The 22,620-nt window shown below is 39.1% G+C and overlaps 1 protein-coding gene across 2 annotated transcripts in view; it reads right to left on the reverse strand.

The window, feature by feature from the left end:
- Positions 1 to 6,454: 6,454 nt before the first annotated feature.
- KIFBP (kinesin family binding protein) overlaps positions 6,455 to 22,620 on the reverse strand; it is a 41,324-nt gene continuing 25,158 nt past the window's right edge. The window contains exons 5-7 of one of the 2 annotated variants that reach the window (XM_082855135.1): positions 21,194 to 21,278; positions 11,990 to 12,105; positions 6,455 to 7,846 (exon numbers count right to left, since the gene is read on the reverse strand). In XM_082855135.1, the coding sequence (XP_082711261.1) occupies positions 6,971 to 7,846; positions 11,990 to 12,105; positions 21,194 to 21,278 (1,077 nt within the window). In that variant the 3' untranslated portion in view covers positions 6,455 to 6,970. Of the gene's footprint in view, positions 7,847 to 11,989; positions 12,106 to 21,181; positions 21,279 to 22,620 lie in introns of both variants that reach the window. The other variant, XM_082855134.1, reaches the window with a different exon arrangement.

The raw sequence follows: 22,620 nt of genomic DNA on the forward strand, positions 1-22,620 counted from the left end.
AAAAAGGTCATGATGAACCTAGGGGCAAGACAGGAATAAAGACATAGACTTACTAGAGAATGCACCTGAGGATACGGGGAGGGGGAAGGGTAAGCTGGGACAAAGTGAGAGAGTGGCATGTACATATATACACTACCAAACGTAAAATAGATAGCTAGTGGGAAGCAGCCACATAACAGAGGGAGATCAGCTCGGTGCTTTGTGACCACCTAGAGGGGTAGGATAGGGAGGGTGGGAGGGAGGGAGACGCAAGAGGGAAGAGATATGGGGACATACGTATATGTATAACTGATTCACTTTGTTATAAAGCAGAAACTAACACACTATTGTAAAGAAATTATACTCCAATAAAGATGTTTAAAAAAAACGAACATATATATATGTATAACTGAGTCACTTTGCTGTACAGAAAAAATTAACACAACATTGTAAATCAACTATACTTCAATAAAACTTTTAAAAATTAAGAAAAAAGGGCTTCCCTGGTGGCGCAGTGGTTGAGAGTCTGCCTGCCGATGCAGGGGACACGGGTTCGTGACCCGGTCTGGGAAGATCCCACATGCCGCGGAGTGGCTAGGCCCATGAGCCATGGCTGCTGAGCCTGTGTATCCGGCGCCTGTGCTCCGCAACGGGAGAGGCCACAACAGTGAGAGGTCCGCGTACCGCAAAAAAAAAACAAAAACGGCAGAACAGAGTACTTAGCGCATGGAAGGCACTGGTCTAGACTCTAGGGACACAATGATGAATGTGACAGTCTTTGCCCCATGGAACCCACTTTCTAGTGATGGAGACAAACAATCAGTACATCCATACAAGGACTTCCCTGGTGACACAGTGGTTAAGAATCCGCCTGCCAATGCAGGGGCCATGGGTTTGACACCTGGTCCAGGAAGATCCCACATGTCGCAGAGCAACTAAGCCCGTGAGCCACAACTACTGAAGAAACGAAATTGAGTTAATTGTAGGGAAGTGGATGGACCCAGAGACTGTCATACAGAGTGAAGCAAGGCAGAAAGAGGAAAACAAATACCGTATGCTAACACCATATATATGGAATCTAAAAAAAAAAAGGTTCTCAAGAACCTAGGGGCAGGACAGGAATAAAGACACAGACGTAGAGAATGGACTTGAGGACACGGAGGGGGAAGGGTAAGCTGGGACGAAGTGAGAGTGTGGCATGGACATACCTACACTACCAAATGTAAAACAGCTAGTGGGAAGCAGCGACATAGCACAGGGAGATCAGCTCTGTGCTTTGTGACCACCTAGAGGTGTGCGATAGGGAGGGGTGGGAGGGAGGGAGACGCAAGAGGGGGGGGATATGGGGATATATGTATACATATAGCTGATTCGGTTTGTTATACAGTAGCAACTAACACAACATTGTAAAGCAATTATACTCCAATAAAGATACTGTAAAGCAAATATAAAGCAGATATGTAAAGCAAATATACTCCAAATAAAGTTAAAAAAAAACAACCCAGCATTGCCAAGAAACCCAGTACATTCCATGATAAGATAATAAAGCCGTGACATTGCCATGACTCTTGACTCACCCAAAACCAATGTGCACTAAATAACAGTCTATTTTTTCTTTGGATGGGAGACCTAGACCAGCCACTGCAGCCACATTACTTTCCTAAACTAACCCTCAGCATCCACTCTGCACCTTGCCCAACACAGTGCAGGCTATAGGGCTGCAGGTTTGTTTTTTTTTTCAATTGGAATATAGTTGATTCACAATGTTGTGTTACATCTGTACAGCAAAGTGACTCAATTAGACACATGTATACATTCTTTTTTATATTCTTTTCCATTATGGTTTATCCCAGGAGATTGGGATAAAGTTCCCTGTGCTATACATAAGGACCTTGTTGTTTAACCATTCTATTTTAAAGTCTTTATTGAATTTGTTACAATAATGCTTCTGTTTTATGTTTTGGTGGTTTTGGCCGGGAGGCATATGGGATCTTGGCTCCCTGACCAGGGATCGAACCCGCACCCCCTGCATTAGAAGGCGAACTCTAAACCACTGGACCACCAGGGAAGTCCCTAATGCATTCTAAATAATAGTTTGCATCTACTAACCCCAAACTCCCAGTCCTCCCCCCCCCCCACCTGCCCTCCCTTGGCAACCACCAGTCTGTTCTGTGAGTCTGTTTTGTAGATAGGTTCATTTGTGCCATATTTTTGATTCCACATATAAGTGATATCATATGGTATTTGTCTTTCTCTTGCTGACTTACTGCACTTAGTATAATCTCTAGTTGTATCCATGTTGCTGCAAATGGCATTATATCATTCTTTTTATGGCTGAGTAGTATTCCATTGTGTGTGTGTATATATATATATATATATATATACACATACATACACACCACAACTTCTTTATCCATTCCTCTGTCGACAGACATTTAGGTTGCTTCCATGTCCTGGCTATTGTAAATAGTGCTGCAATGTACATTAGGGTATATGTAGCTTTTCTTCCCCCCCACACACACACTGTATTTTATTTTACAAGAGATAAATAAACTGACACCAAGCATTGTAAATGGATGACTACAACAAAAGCAACAATGACTGCAATTACCAAACACGAAACACACTCATACTATGTCATAATATTGACATTCAGTCCAGGAACCTTCCAATGTAACAGCTCCTTTACTTTGCAGTGAAAATTGATTTGTATATTTTTTGCCTCTGCGTCCTTGTGGGATTTATTTTTTTTTTAATTATTATTTTTATTCAAACAGAGTCACAAAAATTATAATTATCGTCATCAGTTCACTCAGTCCCATGTAATTTTTTTTATCTTGATCTTTTGATAGCACTTTTGTGAATTCATCAGTTTTCCGTTAGAGTTCTGAAAATGCTTATTCATTCAGTTCAGCAGTATAGTCAGTTACCAGAAACCTGTACTTGTCAGAGTCTTTTCCATGAATTCCTTGAAGATGAAACCCTTTTATAGGAACATTTTTGCAAAAGCAACAGAGTATACCCAGAACTGTCTGTAAATGACAAAAGACTTAAAAATGACCATGGTTAAAGATTTGATGAAAGTTCATAATAATGCAATTGACAAGGAATTTTAGTTATTTCTGAGATATACATTTTAAAGTAATAACTAGAATTGACTTATAACATTATACCAGAACATATAAGATTTTTAGAAATTTCATATAATGTCTGAAATATTTATATTAACATATTTCCATACAAATAACCCAAAGAAAGTTTATTGTTTTTGTTTGTTTTATACTGCAGGTTCTTATTAGCCATCAGTTTTATACACATCAGTGTACACATGTCAACCCCAATTGCCCAATTCAGCATACTACCATCCCCACCCCACCGCGGTTTTCCCCCCTTGGTGTCCATGTTTGTTCTCTACATCTGTGTCTCAACTTCTGCCCTAGAAACCGATTCATCTGTACCATTTTTCTAGGTTCCACATACATGCATTAATATACGGTACTTGTTTTTCTCTTTCTGACTTCACTCTGTATGACAGTCTCTAGGTCCATCCACATCTCAACAAATGACACAATTTCGTTCCTTTTTATGGCTGAGTAATATTCCATTGTATATATGTACCACAACTTCTTTATCCATTCGCCTGTCGATGGGCATTTAGGTTGCTTCCATGACCTGGCTATTGTAAATAGTGCTGCAATGAACACTGGGGTGCATGTGTCTTTTTGAATTATGGTTTTCTCTGGATATATGCCCAGGAGTAGGATTGCTAGATCACGGTAATTCGATTTTTAGTTTTCTGAGGAACCTCCATACTGTTTTCCACAGTGGCTGCACCAACTTACATTCCCACCAACAGTGTAGGAGGGTTCCCTTTTCTCCACACCCTCTCCAGCATGTTATTTGTAGACTTTTTTTTTTGTAGTCTTTTTAATGATGGCCATTCTGACTGGTGTGAGATAGTGCCTGACTGTAGTTTTGATTTGCATTTCTCTAATAATTGGTGATGTCGAGCATCTTTTCATGTGCCTATTGGCCATCTGTAGTCTTTTCGGAGTAATGTCCATTTAGGTCTTCTGCCCATTCTTTGATTAGGATTTTTTTTTGGTGGTGTTGCTGAGTTGTATGAGCTGTTTGTATATTTTGGAGATTAAGTAGGGCAGCAGTTCTTAAGGTAGGGGTTCAGGGGACCTCAGACTGGGACAGGAGATCCCATGAAACTAGTTTCATAATAAGACATTATTTTTTTCACTCACGCTCTCATAAATGTACAGTGGAGTTTTCCAAAGGCTACATGACATATCACACCAGTTATGAGAATCAACCTGTTTCCTATTAAGCCAGATATTAAAGATGTTTGCAAAAGTGTAAAATATGCCACTTCTTCTGGAAAATAAGTTTTTCGTAAAATTGTTTAAATCCAATGGATTTGTCATTAACATAAATTGTTAAAATTTCCTTAAATCGAATTTCAAATAGGATAAACATAGAGAGATATAACCTACATAAACAGAAGCTCTCTGGCATCCTCAATTTTAAGTGCAAAGGGGCCTTGCAACCAAAAAGTTTGAGAGCTACTAATCCAGAGAAGCAACAAAGTCTCGGAGGGCAGATGTCTCTAGGAAGCCGTGCTCAGGGAAAGCAGTTTGTGGAACAGGCTACATGAATACAGTGCAGGATGCAAAGCAGCCAGTGAGATTTTCTGCTGTTAACTAAAGACAATGTTTTAAAATATGAAAAGTCACTATAGACAGCAAATGACAAATAGCAAAGTATGTTGATGGTTATTAGGATAAAGACTGATTTTAAGACTAATGCCTGTTACACTTGAATTTTATCTCTTGAACTCAAGTTGAATAACACAGTTGGGAAGAGGAAAAGCTATCAGGATTTAAGAGGCTGTGCCTTATAGACCATATTCTAGAGCTTAGCACAGTGAGCAGCCTAGAGAAAGAGATCAGTATTGGTTAAGCAAGCTAATGAGCGACTTTAAAATGAAGTTATGAGGTTGACTAAGGTTGAGAGCAATATGGCTATAGCAAGAAAGGCTCATAACAGGGGGACTTGTTCTAGAATCAGTTTTCAAGAGAGATGAAGAAATGCGGGTAGCTGAGATGCAGAGCCATCTCACTACCCCCAAACCTCCCTCCCCTCTTTGCCTCTTGACCCTCTTCACTTTCCTTTTAAAGTTTGATTAAAGGGGGGTGTTAGCAATCATCCCATCTCAAGCATCTTAATATCCTAAACTCAGTATGACCTGAATAGAACTCTTAATTCTAACCCCACATCTCCCTCATAGAAATGTGCTTCACCTGCATACTTCAACTTCATATGGTTCTTGATTCTCCTTTCCCCTTCATGCCTTCCACGTAATCCTCTGCCATGTCCTGTGATTCTACTCCCAAAGCACATAATGAACTTATCCACTTCTCTCCATTCCTACTTGATGACCCTGGTCCAAACCATTCGGATTAATCCTAATAGAGCTTGTCTCCATGCTTCCCCTTTGGTGCCTCTCCCTTCTCGCTACAATCTACAAAGCCCTGTCCATCTGGACTCCCTACTCCTGCCCCACTGGCCTTTCCCATCTTCTAAAATGCAAAACTCCTTCCTAAGCTGGAGCCAGCCTGAGGGCCTAGCATTCTCTGGAACACTCTACCTAAGAATCTTTACTTTGCTGCCCCTTTCTGGCCGTTTAGTTCTCGGCTCACTGTCACTTTCCAACTTTTCAGCGGCCTTTCAGATCACTGTCGCACCACTTCCCATGAAACCTCGGATTCTGGTTCCTTTCTTAATAGCATTCATGACTTGAAATCCTCTTATTTACCTGCTCCATGAGAATAGGATCTTGCTGATCTTGTTCATTATTGTATCCTCTAAGCCTAGAAAACCGAGAACAGTGCCCGATCCACAGGAGACATTTAATAAATATTGAGTGAATTACACACTGCTGTTATACTCAAAGACCTTCTTTTCCTGGCAAACTGATCTCAAAGGAAAAGCAAGGTATTTACCACACAAACATACATGTTACCGAATCTTAGACTTGGCTTCGGAAGGCTTAGGACTAGGCCAACATACAGAGCTATTCTCTGTATCAAATTTTACAACTGATCTTGATTTTTGCACTGGATAGCGACTTCATTTCAATTCTGCAACCACTTAAAATGACATATACTAACTGTTATTTGCACATCTTTTTTCAACAGTGCTTAAAGCTTAATAGATATACTAGGATCCTCTGAGAAACTGCAGTCAATAAAATTTTTCTGGAACATAGTAGTATTTCAAAAAGTGTATTCAATGAATGTTTTAATGTGTTCTCTCTATACAATGTTACCAAAGAAATATTCTTCTCTGGCTTCAAATAAGCTAATACCCTTTGAAATATCAAAAATAAACCAACTCTTACAAGAAGACAAAAGAATAAATGGAAGCTTTTATTAGTGAAGCAAGTCAATTTATTATATTTCCAACATGGCCTTCTTCCTCTATAATGAAACAAACTACAATATTTTACAACATAACTTAGTTTTTTTAATATTCCAGAAGGGAAAGATTTCTTTGGGAATTTAGGAAAGCAAATATTTTGGGAAGAATAACTACAAGAAGTTATTTTTTCAACTTTAATACAGTAACAGTTTGCCCACCAGGTATATTACCCAGCATTTTTCCTTTTAATGAATCCATCAAGTATTAGCCAACAAAGAACCTACTTTTAGAAAATGAGGCAGAAAAGGTTTATATTTAAATAGGAAACGAGCAATCTAAATACCAATCACATGTCACTTTAACAAGGCAATTTATTTACATAGTTAGGTATAAATTATTAATTGTTGATTAAGGTCCTAGCAAAAACTCAATTGGTCTATTTCAAGTTCAAACAGCACTCATCTGGCTATGAAGGTAGACATCATAATGGAATTGGGCCTGTTTGAATAAGGGGGAAAAAAATCCATTAGTGCACATTTTCTGTCATTAAAAACAAGGATTATTAAGTCAGGGACATCTTGGTTCTGAACCTCTCCATTTTTGTTGGAAGAAGACTGACCATCTCTTTGCTAAGTTCTAGTTCAACTTCTATTTCCTGGGCAGCTTCAGGGTGCTTCTCACAGTAATCAACAATAAATTTGTAATGTTCCAGTGATGTTGCCAAATTTTCTAGCTCTTTCTTGGGATCTGCAGTGATGATTTTGCCATAGAGACGGGCAACTCGAAACTTAGCTAACATGGCAGGGCGAAGAACATCTTCCCCTATATGCTCAGGAAATACTTTATTTGGGTCTCTCAGGGAGTCTAAGAAGAGCTGGTAGTACTTCAATGCTGACTTATTAAGACTATTTATTTTTTTCACGATGTGTGAATCAGGATCCCTCAGCTTGTCAGCTATGGCAATCTTCAAATCCATCATATCATAATAAGCATGTGCAACTTCAAACTGAATCTGTCTGTTGACCAACAAATAATACTGTGGATTCAGGTCCACAATTAGGGGCTCTAGCATAGCTATTCTGCGTTTATGCATCTTGCACCTTCTCTCCATGTCAGTTTCAAAGAATGCAAGCACCTTAAACAGAGCACTGTGGTCCTGGACAACTTCAATATGGTCAGTGACATAACCATCAATCTGAAAGAACTCTTTTGCCTCAAAAACATAGTGTTGACCCATTAAGAAAAGCTCTCTGGCTTCTTCAAAATCTGAAGGTCTCAAATAGCTCACTTTCTCTTCCACTGCAGAGATGGCATCACACAGTTCGCCGGTTCCAAACTGTACAGCTTTTTTCCTAACACTTTCTTCCTCATCTAGTTCTTTCTTCCTTAAAGCTCTAAGTTCAGATTGTTTATCAAGATCAAGCTCCCCTATGTTGTCCTGAAAGAAAAAAATAAATTATGGTTGAGGACAGACACTGGTCTCCTGCTGTCAATACTACAGCAAACTTAAGAGTAAAGATAAGAAAACCCTCTTCCCAGCCTGGTTTAGGGAGGTGATATAATCACATGTTTTTAAACTTCTTTCTAATTATATTCCACTTACATTAAAAATGAAAGAAACTAGGAAAAAGTAAAACTGCTTATTTCCTCTCTGGGGCACTAACTCATTTATAGTTACTCTTTTTAAGGTAAGATAAATGCATATGAAAACTGTAAGAGCTGTGAAACATTATATACATCTAATACATTATTAGTAGTATTTTAACATTAGAGTAAGATTGAAATCTACATCCTAAAAATATTGTATAGCAATGCAATTAAAATTAACAACATGTTTATGCTAAGTTATTTACTGAAATATATTACAGAGAAATGCTCTAAGTCTCAAAGATACTAAAATAAAGAGAGTTAAATCTACTCATAGTTAAAGTTATCTCCCCCACCTCCTGGGACCAAAAAAAAAAAACTAAGATGGTTAAAAAAAAAAAAGGCTAAGCTCATTCTCTTCTTCCTAGACAAGAAAATTAAACATCAGACCCCTCAGTGGACAGCCCCAAGGCCTTCTCTTCTTTTCATTTGAAGTTGTCTCTCTAGATCTGCATTGTTCAAAACAGTAGCCATTTGCTGCGTGTGGATGGCTATTGAGCATCTGAAATGTCCAAACTGAGATGTCATCGGTGTAAAATGATACATACCCGATTTCCAAGACTTAGTACAAAATTTAAAATAGCTCAACTCTTTAGTATTGATGACAAATAGAAATGATTATTTCTTTTTATATTCTAGGCTAAGAAATATAAATTTCACCTGCTTTTTTCCTTTTCTAGTGTAACCACTAGAAAACGTGGAATACCAGCCACATATGTAATTTTATTTCTGTTGGACAGCACTGCTCTACACAGGTGACTCCATCCATACCCACGGTTGCAACTGCCATCCATGGGAGGAGGACTCACAAATCTACAGGTACGACCTGGACCTCTTCTCAAGCTCCAGACCCATAACTACAGCTCCCCACACAACATCTTCTCTCAGAAGACTCAGACACCTGATCCTCAACATGTCCACAATGGAACTCTTACTCTTCAGCAAACACATTCCTATTCTAGTAGTAGTTTAGTGAAGGACACTCCATCGATCTGGACAGCCAGCAGTCGAGGAATCACCCTTGAGATGTTCCTCTCCTCTCCCCTTTACCCCACACTTCCAATCCATCACCAGGTCCTTTACATTTTGCCCCCTAAATACCTCCTGAATGCATTCTTTTCCACCATCTTTTGCCACCACCCTAGACCAAGTTCCTTTCACATCTCACCTCCACTGTTCCAATGGTCTTCTAATTTCCCCCATCCACTCTTGCTTTCCCTCAATTCATTCTCCATTCTGCTACATAAGTGATGAGTCCAAAAACTCTCCAAGGCTTCCATTCATTGAAGGCCCTGCTTGTTCTATCCCATCCTTTTTTTAAAATTAATTTTTGGCTGCGTTGGGTCTTCATTGCGGTGACTTCTCTTGTTGCCGAGCATGGGCTCTAGAGCGCAGGCTCAGTTCTTGTGGCGCACAGGATTAGTTGCTCCGCGGCATGTGAGATCTTCCCAGACCAGGGCTTGCACCCGTGTTCCCTGCATTGGCAGGCGGATTCTTAACCACTGTGCCAGCAGGGAGGTCCCTGTTCTATCCCTTTCTAACTCTATCGTTTATCACATGTGCTCTCACTCTGCTCTAGCCTCACAGGCCTTTGTTCCATCCCTTCTAACACCATGCTCCCTATGCCATAGAATTATTTTTTTTTTGATGGTGGGGGTAGGAGTTTATTTTATTAATTAATTTATTTTTGCTGTGTTGCGTCTTCGTTTCTGTGCGAGGGCTTTCTCTAGTTGTGGCAAGCGGGGGCCACTCTTCATCACGGTGCGTGGGCCTCTCACTATCGCGGCCTCTCTTGTTGCGGAGCACAGGCTTCAGATGCGCAGGCTCAGTAGTTGTGGCTCACGGGCCTAGTTGCTCCGCGGCATGTGGGATCCTCCCAGACCAGGGCTTGAACCCGTGTCCCCCTGCATTAGCAGGCAGATTCTCAACCACTGCGCCACCAGGGAAGCCCCCGCCATAGAATTTTTAAACGTGCAGCTTCAGCTCCTTGGAATGCTATGCCTTCTCATTCCCAGAGCTTCGTTCAGATGTTACTTCCTGCTACTATGACTTCTCTTATCATGTATCTCTCCTTTGTGGAACTTACTAAAATTGCACTTTCATACGAAGTAAAAAAAAAAACACCGTCTAATTTTGTTCATCATGGTACAATGACTACCATAGAGCTGGCAGAAATACTTAAATTTGTATGTTATTAAACTTGAATTAAAGAAGGCTTTTCAGGTAAACAGATCATCAAAGGATAAAGTTAAAGTAACAAAGCCAGATTAAGAAAATCTGAGTAATTTAGTAGCATGGCAACTATTTGAGTTTAAAGTAACCAGGTGATAAACTCGAGTGTCCAGTCTGGAAAACATCAACTAAAGGAAGGGTAAGAGTTAAATGACACAGGGTGTTTTGCTTGACATAATTACTTCAAATGCAGGCCATAAGTCTCTAAATCTTGTTTACTTAATGTGCTTCCTGGCTGCTTGTTTGTTTACATGCTTTCTAGGCTGCTTTCTGAGAAGAAAGCTGACGGATTTTCCTGGCAACTTCTCTAGACATAAAGCTCCCTAGTTTTACTCCCCACTTCCTTTCTTTTCCAAACATGCCTCATCTTTACCCTCTACCTCTGAAGTGCTCTCATCTTTGAAAGACCCATGCTTCCAGGAGTTTGTGGCTTGTTTGGTTTTATTTTGTTTAGTAGTTTCACAAGGTTCTATATTGACTAAAACTGATTATACTTTAATGCATGTAAATAGAAAAGCAGCATAACTCCTTCAGGAAAGTCTCCAATGTATCTACACTTAGTATGGTGCATCCAAATGATTTATTTTCCTCTGTAGTGGTTAGGAACTAGAATCCATTATGTATGGATCAGTAATAACAACACCAATGATGATAGTTAACTTACTGAGGACTTGGTTATGTCTCAGGCACTTTTCTGAGCCCTTTATATACATTTAACTCTCACAGCAACACTATTAAGTACTATTATTACCCCCATCTTACTTGTGAGGAAATTGAGGCAAAGAGAAGTTAACTGCCATGAATACACAGCTACAAACTAGCAGGGCTGTTTGCAGATACGTTTATACTTATATTTTTATTAAATATATATTTACTCTATAAAGTATGTAAAGATTAGTAAGACTTCCTGCCATCAAGTTGCTTATAGTCTAAAAAGAGGTAAAGGAATAAGATAAGAATATGAATAGGGATAACAGGGATAATACAAAGTCAAGTGACTTAGGTAGGGTTCTATGGAATTTAAAGGAGGGAGAAGATATCTGTAGGGGATGAATAATTATACATTCAGTAATTTTTGAGAGGGGCTTCCCTGGTGGTGCAGTGGTTAAGAATCCACCTGCCAACGCAGGGGACACGGGTTTGATCCCTGGTCCAGGAAGATCCCACATGCCGCAGAGCAACTAAGCCCGTGCGCCACAACTACTGAGCCTGTGCTCTAGAGCCCATGAGCCACAACTACTGAAGCCCGCGTGCCACTGAAGCCCGCACACCTAGAGCCCGTGCTCCACAACAAGAGAAGCCACAGCAGTGAGAAGCCCGTGCTCCCCACAACTAGAGAAAGCCCTTGTGCAGCAACAAAGACAACGCAGCCAAAAATAAATTTAAAAAAATAATTGTTGAGAACCTGTTGTGTCTGGAGATTAGTATATGATACAAATACGATGAAGACTCCCTCTCATGGAGCTTATGCTCTATCCAAAGGGAAGTCTTGAAGGAAGAGGTGTTATGTGAGATGGCCTTGATTGATGAGTAAGATTTGAAAAGGTTGAGATGGGGGAGAACAAGAAACAAATACATATGAGCATTCTGCATGCCTTGAATAATACACATGCAGTTAGCCCAATGAGCATACTCCCCATTTTAAGCTTTTACTTAACATCCTGCTATTTAAGAAAGAAAAGACCACTTCTGACTGTATTACCTGCATGGAAAGTTGGGCATTCTGCATGAGAGTCAAACAGTATTTGATCCAGCATCTTGCTATTTCCCCTTTTCTTTGGTGATAAAGCTCTGGCACATCTCCTTCAGCTTCAGTAGCTAAAATGATACATGATTTGTGTAAGTTAAGGGTCACAATTGGAATTTTCATTGTGTACTGCATTTTTTTTTGTATTACTTACCCCCCCCATTATAAAAGTAACAAGTCCTCACTGAAGCAGTGGGGGAAAAAAAATTCCTACCACGCAGGAGGTACTCACTATTATTTGCATATTTCTTTCTAGTGTTTTCTTATGTATTACCTATAGGTAAAAACTAAGGTCACCATGTATATTAAATTTTGAATACAGGCATACCTCAGAGATATTGCAGGACTGATTCCAGACCACTGTGATAAAGTGAGTCACACGAATTTTCTGTTTTCCATAGCATATAAAAGTTATGTTTGCACTATACTGTAGTCTATTAAGTGTGCAATAGCATCATGTCTTAAAAATGTACACATCTTAATTAAAAAATACTTTATTGCTAAAAAATGCTAACCATCATCTGAGGCTTCAGAGAGTCATAAACTTTTTTGCTGGTGGACAGTCCCGCCTCAGTGCTGGTGGCTGCTGACCGATCAGGGTGGTGGTTGCTGAAGGGTGGGGGGGCCGTGGCAATCTCTTAAAACAAGACAGCAGTGACGTGTGCTGTGCTGATGGACTCCTCCTTTCATGAACAATTTCTCTGTAGCGTGCAATGCTGTTTGACAGCATTTCACCCAACGCAGAACTTCTTTCAAAATTGGAGTCCATCCTCTCAAACCCTGCCACTATTTCATCAACTAAGTTTATGTACTATTCTAACTCCTTTGTTGTCATTTCAAGAATCTTCACAGCATCTTCACCAGGAGTAGATTCCATCTCAGGAAACCATTCTCTTTGCTCATCCTCATCTGTCAAAATTTTATGAGATTGCAGCATTTCAGTCACATCTTCAGGCTCGACTTTTAGTTCTCACACTATTTCTACCGCATCTGCAGTTACTTCCTCCACTGAAGTCTTAAACCCCTCAAAATCATCCCTGAGGGCTGGAGTCAGCTTCTTCCAAACTCCTGTTAATGTTGATATTTTGACCTCTTCCCATGAATCATGAATGTTCTTAATAGCATCTAGAATCGTGAATCCTTTGCAGAAGATTTTCAATTGACTTTGCCCAGATCCATCAGAGGAATCACATCTATGGCAGTGATAGCCTTATGACTTTTTTCTTCAAACAGTAAGACTTGAAAGTCGAAATTACTCCTTGATCCATGTGCTGCAGAATGGATGTTGTATTAGCAAACGTGAAAACAACATTAATTGCACTGTTATCTCCATCAGAGCTCTTGGATGACCCAGGTACATTGTCAATGAGCAGTAATCTTTTGAAAGGAATTTTTTTTTGAACAGTAGGTCTTAACAGTGGGCTTAAAATATTCAGTAAACCATGTTGTAAACAGATGTGTTGTCATCCAGGTTTTGTTTTTCCATTTACAAAGCACAGGTAGCATAACTAGCATAAAGCATAATTAGCACAATTCTTTCGGGCCCTAGGATTTTCAGAGTAGTAAATGAGCATTAGCTTCAAGTTAAAAGTCACCAGCTGCACTAGCCCCTAACAAAAGAGTCAGCCTGTCCTTTGAAGCTTTGAAGCCAGGCACTGACTTCTCTCTAGCTATGAAAGTCCTAGATGGCATCTCCTTCCAGTAGAAGGCTGTTTCATCCACACTGAAAATCAGTTTAGTGTAGCCACCTTCGTTAATGATCTTAGCTAGATCTTCTGGATAATTTGCTGCTTCACCTTGCACTTTTACGTTATGCAGACAGCTTCTTAAATCTCATGAACCAACCTCTGCTAGCTTCAAACTTCTCTTCTGCAGCTTTCTCGCCTTTCTCAGCCTCCACAGAAATGAAGAAAGGTAGGGCCTTTCTCTGGATTAGGTTTTGGTTTAAGGGAATGTTGTGACTTGTTTAATCTTCTATCCAGACCACTAAAACTTTCTCCACATCAGCAATAAGGCTGTTTTGCTTTCTTATCATTCATGTGTTGACTGGAGTAGCACTTTCAATTTCCTTCAAGAACTTTTCCTTTGCATTCATAACTTGGCTAACCTGCGCAAGAGGGAGTATCTTTTGGTCTATTTTGACAGGCCTTCTTCACTAAGCTTAATCATTCCTAGCTTTTGATTTAAAGTGAGAGATTTGCAACTCTTCCTTTCACTTAGAGATCACTGTAGGGTTATTAACTGACCTAATTTCAATAGTGTTGTGTTCTCAGGAAACAGGGAGGCCGGAGGAGAGGGAGGAAGACATGGGGGAACAGCCAGTCAGTGGAGTAGTCAGAACACACATTTACCAATTAAGTTCACCATCTTATATGGACACAGTTAGTGGCACCCCAAAACAATTTCTTAGACCTTAGAACAGGTACATGTGGGTGATTAATACCATTATTAATCGAATTAGATTAATAAAAGGATTGCTCATACAGGTTTTTAGAATACTTTAGGATAAGAATTCCATAATTCATGTCTACTTAGATTCTTTTTTTTTCTTTTCCATTATGGTTTATTACAGGATGTTCAATACAGTTACAATAGGACTTTGCTGTTTATCCATTCTATATATAATAGATTGCATCTGCTAGTCCCAAACTCCCAATCCAACCCTCCCCGACACCATCCCCCCGGCAACCCCGAATCTATACACGGGTTCTGAAGAGGTAGGTTGTTGAAAGCACTTTCCTCTAATGTTTAAGCACTTGCTTTTACCACCTCGCCTATGCTATGGTCTCTGTAAATGAAGAAAGAGTGTTGAACAAGGTGAAGGTTAGCACAGCTCCTAATTAATCTGTCAAATTCCAATTTAGTAGAATCCAAATTGAAATGGATTTTTCATAAATTAAAAGCGGTCCTGAGTGGAAAGCATCCCCCAAAACAATGTTTGGAATGATGGGGGTGATTTAATGAAGGGTCAAATATTTCATTTTGTAATGAGTCCCACGTCCAGTTTTACCAAAATACTGTTACATCTGTGGAAGGAATTTATTTTTGCAAAGAACAATTTTTTAATTTTTCATGGTTTAAATTATTTTGGTTTTCACTAGTATTTAAAAATCCTTTGTAACATGAAGTAACATTTTCAGTCGTCATGTTAGATTTAATGCAGTATTGCCATTAATCTGTGTACTTTGCTCTGCCTTTATAATCTTCCTTTTTCCCTCAACATGGGTGTGACACAAATGCCAAGTACAGCAGGCATCGCCCAGCTCTACAGGGAAAGAATCAAGTCGCTCACCTCCCAAGCAACATGGAAGCACAACACTGATGTAAGTCACCAGTCAGTTGGATTGTCTCCTTCAGGTGAACATTCAGTTCCATAGAAAAAGTGGTTTTTAATCCCAACAGTAAAACTTTGTACCTGGATTCTCTTATAAGGAAACAATGTATAGCTGATTCTCATTGTTCCTGGTAGTTATGTTCTATAAAGTTGCTGTGAACAGTGAATTTGGGAATGCTAAAACATCACTCCTAAGGAAAATACAGGGTTACGTTCTGATGAGCTTCTGGTCACAATATTTTCATCAACTGATCAATATATAACCTTATTTTAATGTGTTTCTGTTTAAAGACACCTTATTTAATATATAATTGACTCATTAACATTGACATTAACATTGAACTCATGGCCAATAGCACTGTAGCTTGTGCCTAAATGAAGCTTAACTAGCACTGTATTTTCTCCAGAGGGCACATCCCAGCCTTCATGTGCTTAGGAACATTAGATACCACTTCAGCACTACACTTGGGGGCCATTTTAAACAATGAAATCGCCAACAAAATGCAAAAAAAAAATGTGAAAAATGTGGCACTGAGTAATTTAGACCACAAAAAGGATACGTGTTTATAGTATGAGAGCTGAAACAAGAAGGTGGATCATTACCTTGTTTAACCTCAGCTGGTAATGTGCACCTCAGGTGCCTCAAATCCTCTGCTGTCCGCAAATGACCACACAAGTGCCTCGAGTACTGATTTTGGGGGTTATGAGTAAATTGTGCCAAGTAGGCAAATTCAAAAATATGGAATATACAGGGCTTCCCTGGTGGCACAGTGGTTGAGAGTCTGCCTGCCCATGCAAGGGACACGGGTTCGTGCCCCAGTCCGGGAGGATCCCACATGCTGCGGAGTGGCTAGGCCCCTGAGCCATGGCCGCTGAGCCTGCGCGTCCGGAGCCTGTGCTCCGCAGCGGGAGAGCCCACAACAGTGAGAGGCCCGCGTACTGCAAAAATAAATAAATAAATATGGAATCTACAAATAATGAGGATTGACTATTTTGGAACCTGCACTTAAATATGAAGTCCTTGATCTTTCCTTTTCAGAAATAGCTTATGGATCTGGGTAACTGACTTAAGGTTTGGAAGCAAAAGTTACTGGATTGTATACCTTACTAAAATGTGCTCAGAGGTCCTGGTGGACATATTACTGATCTTATTTATTTTTTGAATGTTTATTTTATATTGGAGTATAGTTAATTAACAAGGTTGTTAGTTTCAGGTGCTGCTACAGCAGAGTGATTCAGTTATACATAGGATATACTTGTATCCTTTTTCAAATTCTTTTCCCATTTAGGTTATTAGATTTTTTTTTAAATCCATCCTATGACAAAGGCTTTACTAACAACTTTCCATACAGTTAGTCAAAAAATAAAAAAAAAACAAAGCACAGCAGACAGCATCTCACACACTAGAAACCAACATGACAAGAGCCCCTTCTCAACACTGTAAAAAAAACAAAACAAAACCAAAAAACCCAAAACTGAGAACTTAGTTTTGGTGGGGGACAGAACTTTGGTCCCCTACCAAATGAACTGAAATATCCCAGTAGAGAATCAAACCAAAGTGGTAAGATGGGGATAGGGGGTGGGTGTCAGATTTTTAAATAACTGCTTTTGTGACAAACGAGCTGGAAAAGACAGGTTTGGGCTAGGCTGCGTCCCTTACTATAACTATCAGGTTATTACAGACTATTGAGCAGAGTTCCCTGTGCTACCGAGTAGGTCCTCTTTAATTTTTAAAAAAATATTTATTTGGCTGCATTGGGTCTTAGTTGTGGCACATGGGATCTTCGTTGTAGCCTGCAGGATCTCTTGTTGCGGTGCACAGGGCTGCTTTCTAGTTGTGGCGGGCGGGCTCTAGAGCAAACAGGCTTAGTTGCCCCATGGCATGCCCCATGGCATGTTGGATCTTAGTCCCTGAACAAGGGATCGAACCTGCACCCCCTGCATTAGAAGGCAGCTTAACCACTGGAGCACTAGGGAAGTCCCTGTAGGTAATCTCTTTTAAATATAGCAGTGTGTACATGTCAATACCAAACTCCCAATCTATCCCTCCCCAGCACCCCTCCCCCGGTAACCATAACTTTGATCTCTATTAGTCTGTTTGTTTTGTAAAAAAGTTCATTTGTATCATCTTTTTTAGATTCTGCATATAAGTGATATGATATTTGTCTTTCTCCATCTGACTGACTTCACTTAGCATGATAATCTCCAGGTCAATCCATGTTGCTGCAAATGGCATTATTTCATTCTTCTTAATGGCTGGGTAATATTCCATTGTATATATGTGCCACATCTTCTTTATCCATTCATCTGTTGATGAACATTTAGGGTGCTTCCATGTCTTTGCTACTGTAAACAGCACTGCAGTGAACACTGGGGTGCATGTATCCTTTTGAACCATGATTTTCTCTGGAGATATGCCCAGAAGTGGGATTGCTGGGTCACAGGGTAGCTCTATTTTTAGTTCCTTAAACTTCCATACTGTGCTCCACAGTGGCTGCACCAATTTACATTCCCACCTACAGTGTAGGAGGTTTCCCTTTTCTCCACACCCTCTCCAGGATTTTTTATTTTTGATGATGGCCATTCTGACTGGTGTGAGGTGATACCTCATTGTAGTTTTGATTTGCATTTCTAATACTTAGCAATGCTGAGCATCTTTTCATGTGCCTGTTGGCTATCTGTATGTCTTCTTTGGAGAAATGTCTGTTTAGGTCTTCTGGGTTGTTTTTTTCTGTTGTTGAGCCACATGAGCTGTTTGTAAATTTTGGAGATTAATCCCTTGTCTGTGGTGTCATTTGCAAACGTTTTCTCTCATTCTGTGGGTTGTCTTTTTGTTTATGGTTTCATTTGCTGTGCAAAGCTTTTGAGTTTAATTAGGTCCCATTTGTTTATTCTTGTTTTTTTTATTTCCATTACCCAAGGATTTGGATTGAAAAAGATCTTGCAGTGATTTATGTCAAAAGTGTTCTGCCTGTATTTTCCTCTAAGAGTTTTATAGTATCCAATCTTATTTAGGTCTTTAATCCATTTACAGTTTTAAATTTTTTTTATTGGAATACAGTTGCTTTACAATGTTGTTAGTTTCTTGCTGTACAGCAAAGGGAATCAGTCATATGTATACATATATATCCATTCTTAGATTTCCTTCCCATTTAGGTCACCACAGAGCACTGAGTAGAGTTCCCTGTGCTATACAGTGGGTTCTCATTAGTTAGCTACTTGAAGCATTTTAAAAGTCTTAGTATTGGACAGATGAATGGATAAAGAAGAGGTGCATATATACAATGGAATATTACCCAGCCATTAAAAAGAATGAAATAATGCTATTTGCAGCAACATGGATGGACCTGGAGATTATCATACTAAGTGAAGGAAGTCAGATGGAGAAAGACAAATATCATATAATACAGCTTAAAAAACGATACAGGGCTTCCCTAGTGGCACAGTGGTTAAGAGTCCGCCTGCCGATGCAGGGAACACGGGTTCGTGCCCTGGTCTGGGAGGATCCCACATGCTGCGGAGCCGCTGGGCCCGTGAGCCATGGCTGCTGGGCCTGCGCGTCCGGAGCCTGTGCTCTGCAACAAGAGAGGCCACAACAGTGAGAGGCCCGTGTACCGCAAAAAAAAAAAAAAAAAAAAAGATACAAATGAACTTATTTACAAAACATAAACAGACTCACAGAGAAGGAACTTATGGTTATGGGGGGGTGGGGAGGGTGACAGATTGGGAGTGACATGTACACACTGATATTTAAAACAGGTTAACTACAAGGACAGGGTACTCTGCTCAATACTCTGTAATAACCTAAATGGGAAAAGAATCTGAATAAAGGATACATGTATATGTATAAATGAATCACTTTGCTGTACGCCTGAAACTAACATAACATTGTTAATCAACTATATTCCAATATAAAATAAAATTTTAAGGGACGTCCTGGCAGTCCAGTGGTTAAGACTCTGTACTTCCAACGCAAGGGGCATGGGTTTGATCCCTGATTGGGGAACAAAGATCCCACTTGCTGTGCAGTGTGGCCAAAAAAATTAAAAAAAAAGTTCCAAAAAGCAAAACTTGAATTTGCCATGTGCTGCCCATTATTTACATAGCATTTACACTGTATTTGGTATTGTAAGTATACTCTAGAGATGATTTAATGCATACAAGAGGATGTGCATTGGTTATATGCAAATACTATGACATCTGTAGCATCCATAGATTTTTGGTATCCATGGTGGCCCTGGAACCAATCTCCCATGGATACCAAGGGATGACAGAAGTAGAACTGCTAGATCATACGTAGCTCTATTTTTAATTTCTTGAGGAACCTCCAAACAGTTTTTCATAGTGGCTACATCAATCTACAATCCTACCACAGTGCACATGGGTCCCCTTTTCTCCACATCTTGACCAACACTTGTTATTTCTTGTCTTTTTGATAATAGTCAATCTAATAGGCGTGAGGTGATAGCTCATTGTGGTTTTGATGTGCTCAAATATACATGTTAACTGATTTATAAAACCAAATGAAACACTATAAACTAGATACTTGGACATATCACATATTGTACTCCAACCAAAAATGTATAACGTGAATATTAGTGTAAAGAAACAGCAAACACCAATTGGAAAAATCTATGAAATAACTGGCCTATATATTTTCAAAAATATCTGGGATGAAAGGCTGAGGAACTGTTCCAGATTAAAGATGACTAAAGAGATGTGACAACTACTGTGGAGAATAGTATGGAGGTTCCTTAAAAAACTAAATACAGAAACTACCATATGATCCTGCAATCCCACTCCTGGGCATATATCCAGAGAAAACCATAATTCGAAATGATACATGCACCTCAGTGTTGATTGCAGCACTACTTACAGTAGCCAGGACATGGAAGCAACCTAAACGTCCATCAACAGAAAAACGGATAAAAAAGATGTGGTACATGTATACAAGGGAGTATTACTCAGACATAAAAGAACGAAATAATGCCATTTGCAGCAACATGGGTGGACCTAGAGATCGTTGTACTGAGCAAAGTAAGTCAAAGAGAAATAGAGAAATATCATGATGTTGCTTAGACGTGGAATGTGGAATCTAAGAAAATGGTACAAATGAACTTACTTACAAAACAGAAATAGCATTACAGATGTAGAAAATTTACAAATTTACAGTTACTGGGGGGTAAGGAGGGGGTGGGATGAATTAGGAGATTAGGATTGACATAGACACACTACTACATATAAAACAGATTAACTAATAAGGACCTACTGTATAGCACAGGGAACTCTTCTCAATACTCTAATGCCCTATATGGGAAAAAAATCTAAGAGTGGATATATGTATAACTGACTTACTTTGCTCTACAGCAGAAACTAACATAACATTGTATATCAACTATATTCCAATAAAAATTTTAAAAAGAGATGTGACAACTAAATACAACCTTGAACTGGATACTCTGGTACTAGAGAAATTGCTATAAAGGACATTACAGGGACAGCTACTAAATATGAATTATAGATAAAAGAATTGTATAACAATTATATTTCCTGTTCTATAATATAAGAAAATACTCTTATTTTTAGGAAAAACACTGAAGTATTAGAAGTATTAGGGGGTAAAGGAACCTAATGTATGCAATCTTCTCTCAAATGGTTCAGAAAGAAAAAATGTGACTACAAATGAGGCAAATACTAAAAACTGGTAAATTTAGAAGGGCGTATGGCAGTTCTTTGTTCTGTTCTTGAATTTTCTAAAGTTTAACATGATTTTAAAATAAAAATTTTAAAAAGCTATGTAATTAAACACGCACACCTAAACTTACTGTCTTCTGTGGTTCGGATCTTTCCAGTTTGACCAAAAATGACATTAGCAGCTGATAAACAGTGCCTGGCCTCCATAAAGCATTGCTGTTGAGGAAATAAACAAGAATAAAGTCTTAACAAAATCAGGTAGAAACCACTACTAAGGAGACCCTGTATAGTAACTAAACAAGAAGGTATATAAGATATGGTTGAAAAAACTACCTTAAAGATTAAAATAACAATACCCCCAAACTCTTAATCCAAACTGGCTGAAAAACAACTGCTGATTGACTACTGAAGGAGAGCTAACTTTTAATCAGCATACAAGAATGGCTATCATCCTAGACTCAAAGTACCTCAGTCCTTTTAGGTGCAGGCTAAGTAGCCAAAGTTCCACACATGATCAATTTTTAGACCATTTACATTCTGTCAGAGGACTTGAAGATTTAATCTTTCTTAGGTTTAGAGATCCCTTTTACATCCTACCATTCAAAGGCAAACAGGATAAATTTTGATAGAGATTCCTGTCTTCTAAAATCTTTGGAATTTACAATACGAGGCTTCCCACCAAGTTCTGAAGTCAGCAGATTTCCACAGATGAACTCTATGGAACTGCTTTACCAACACAGTTAAAGACTTCATAATCCAAACTGGGGCACGGTAAACTTCTCAAACACTTTGAGAACATCTCCTTGTTACTTTAACGCTTTACATTTGTCATGTAAGTCACAGGACTACTCAGCAGAATTACCAAGTCCAACTTTTAGTTGGAAGCCACCCTCATTAAGTATGTCTACTTCATATTAGTAACACTGATTTTTGCTAAGAGGATTTTTAATGGTTGACTATGACTTTAAAATCTCAGCATTAAATGTATCTCCCCATTATTGCAAATTCAGAAGCCATCTTGAGAACAGCTGGGCACCATGTGTAGTATTAGCCCAGCAGTATTTATAGATCAAAATGTTGGTGTTAAACCTCAAACCAAAAGAAAGTTACAGTTTACATAAAGAAGTTTTAATTGTTGCTCTATAATCCCTTACTCATCATTATCACTTCAGCTTTGTCCAGATTGGCTATCTGAAAGCAACCACTGTTAGAAAACAGTGAGTGCCCTGTGCCCTCTAGGTGGCTGGTAAATGTGGGACTTCACCTGCAAGGCAGGGACTCACTAAGTAGCAAAACCTCATGGAACCAGATGAAGATGATAGTGATATAAATGACAATTGCATTTTTTAAAAACATGGATCAAATCTCTTTTTGCAGTATAACTTAGCTAGTTATAACACAACTTATAAAACATTTTGGTAAAAAAAATAAAAGCACAGAGTGGGGAGGTACTCATGAAATTTACTGCATGCTCAGCATAAGCAGTGCTTAACAACTTAAAATCTTTAATTACACTTTAATATCTAGATATCTTAGTACTGTTAGAATCCATGGAGTT

This window comes from Leucopleurus acutus, assembly GCF_964270905.1.
Source record: "Leucopleurus acutus genome assembly, chromosome: 14".
Taxonomy (NCBI): Eukaryota; Metazoa; Chordata; class Mammalia; order Artiodactyla; family Delphinidae; genus Leucopleurus; species Leucopleurus acutus.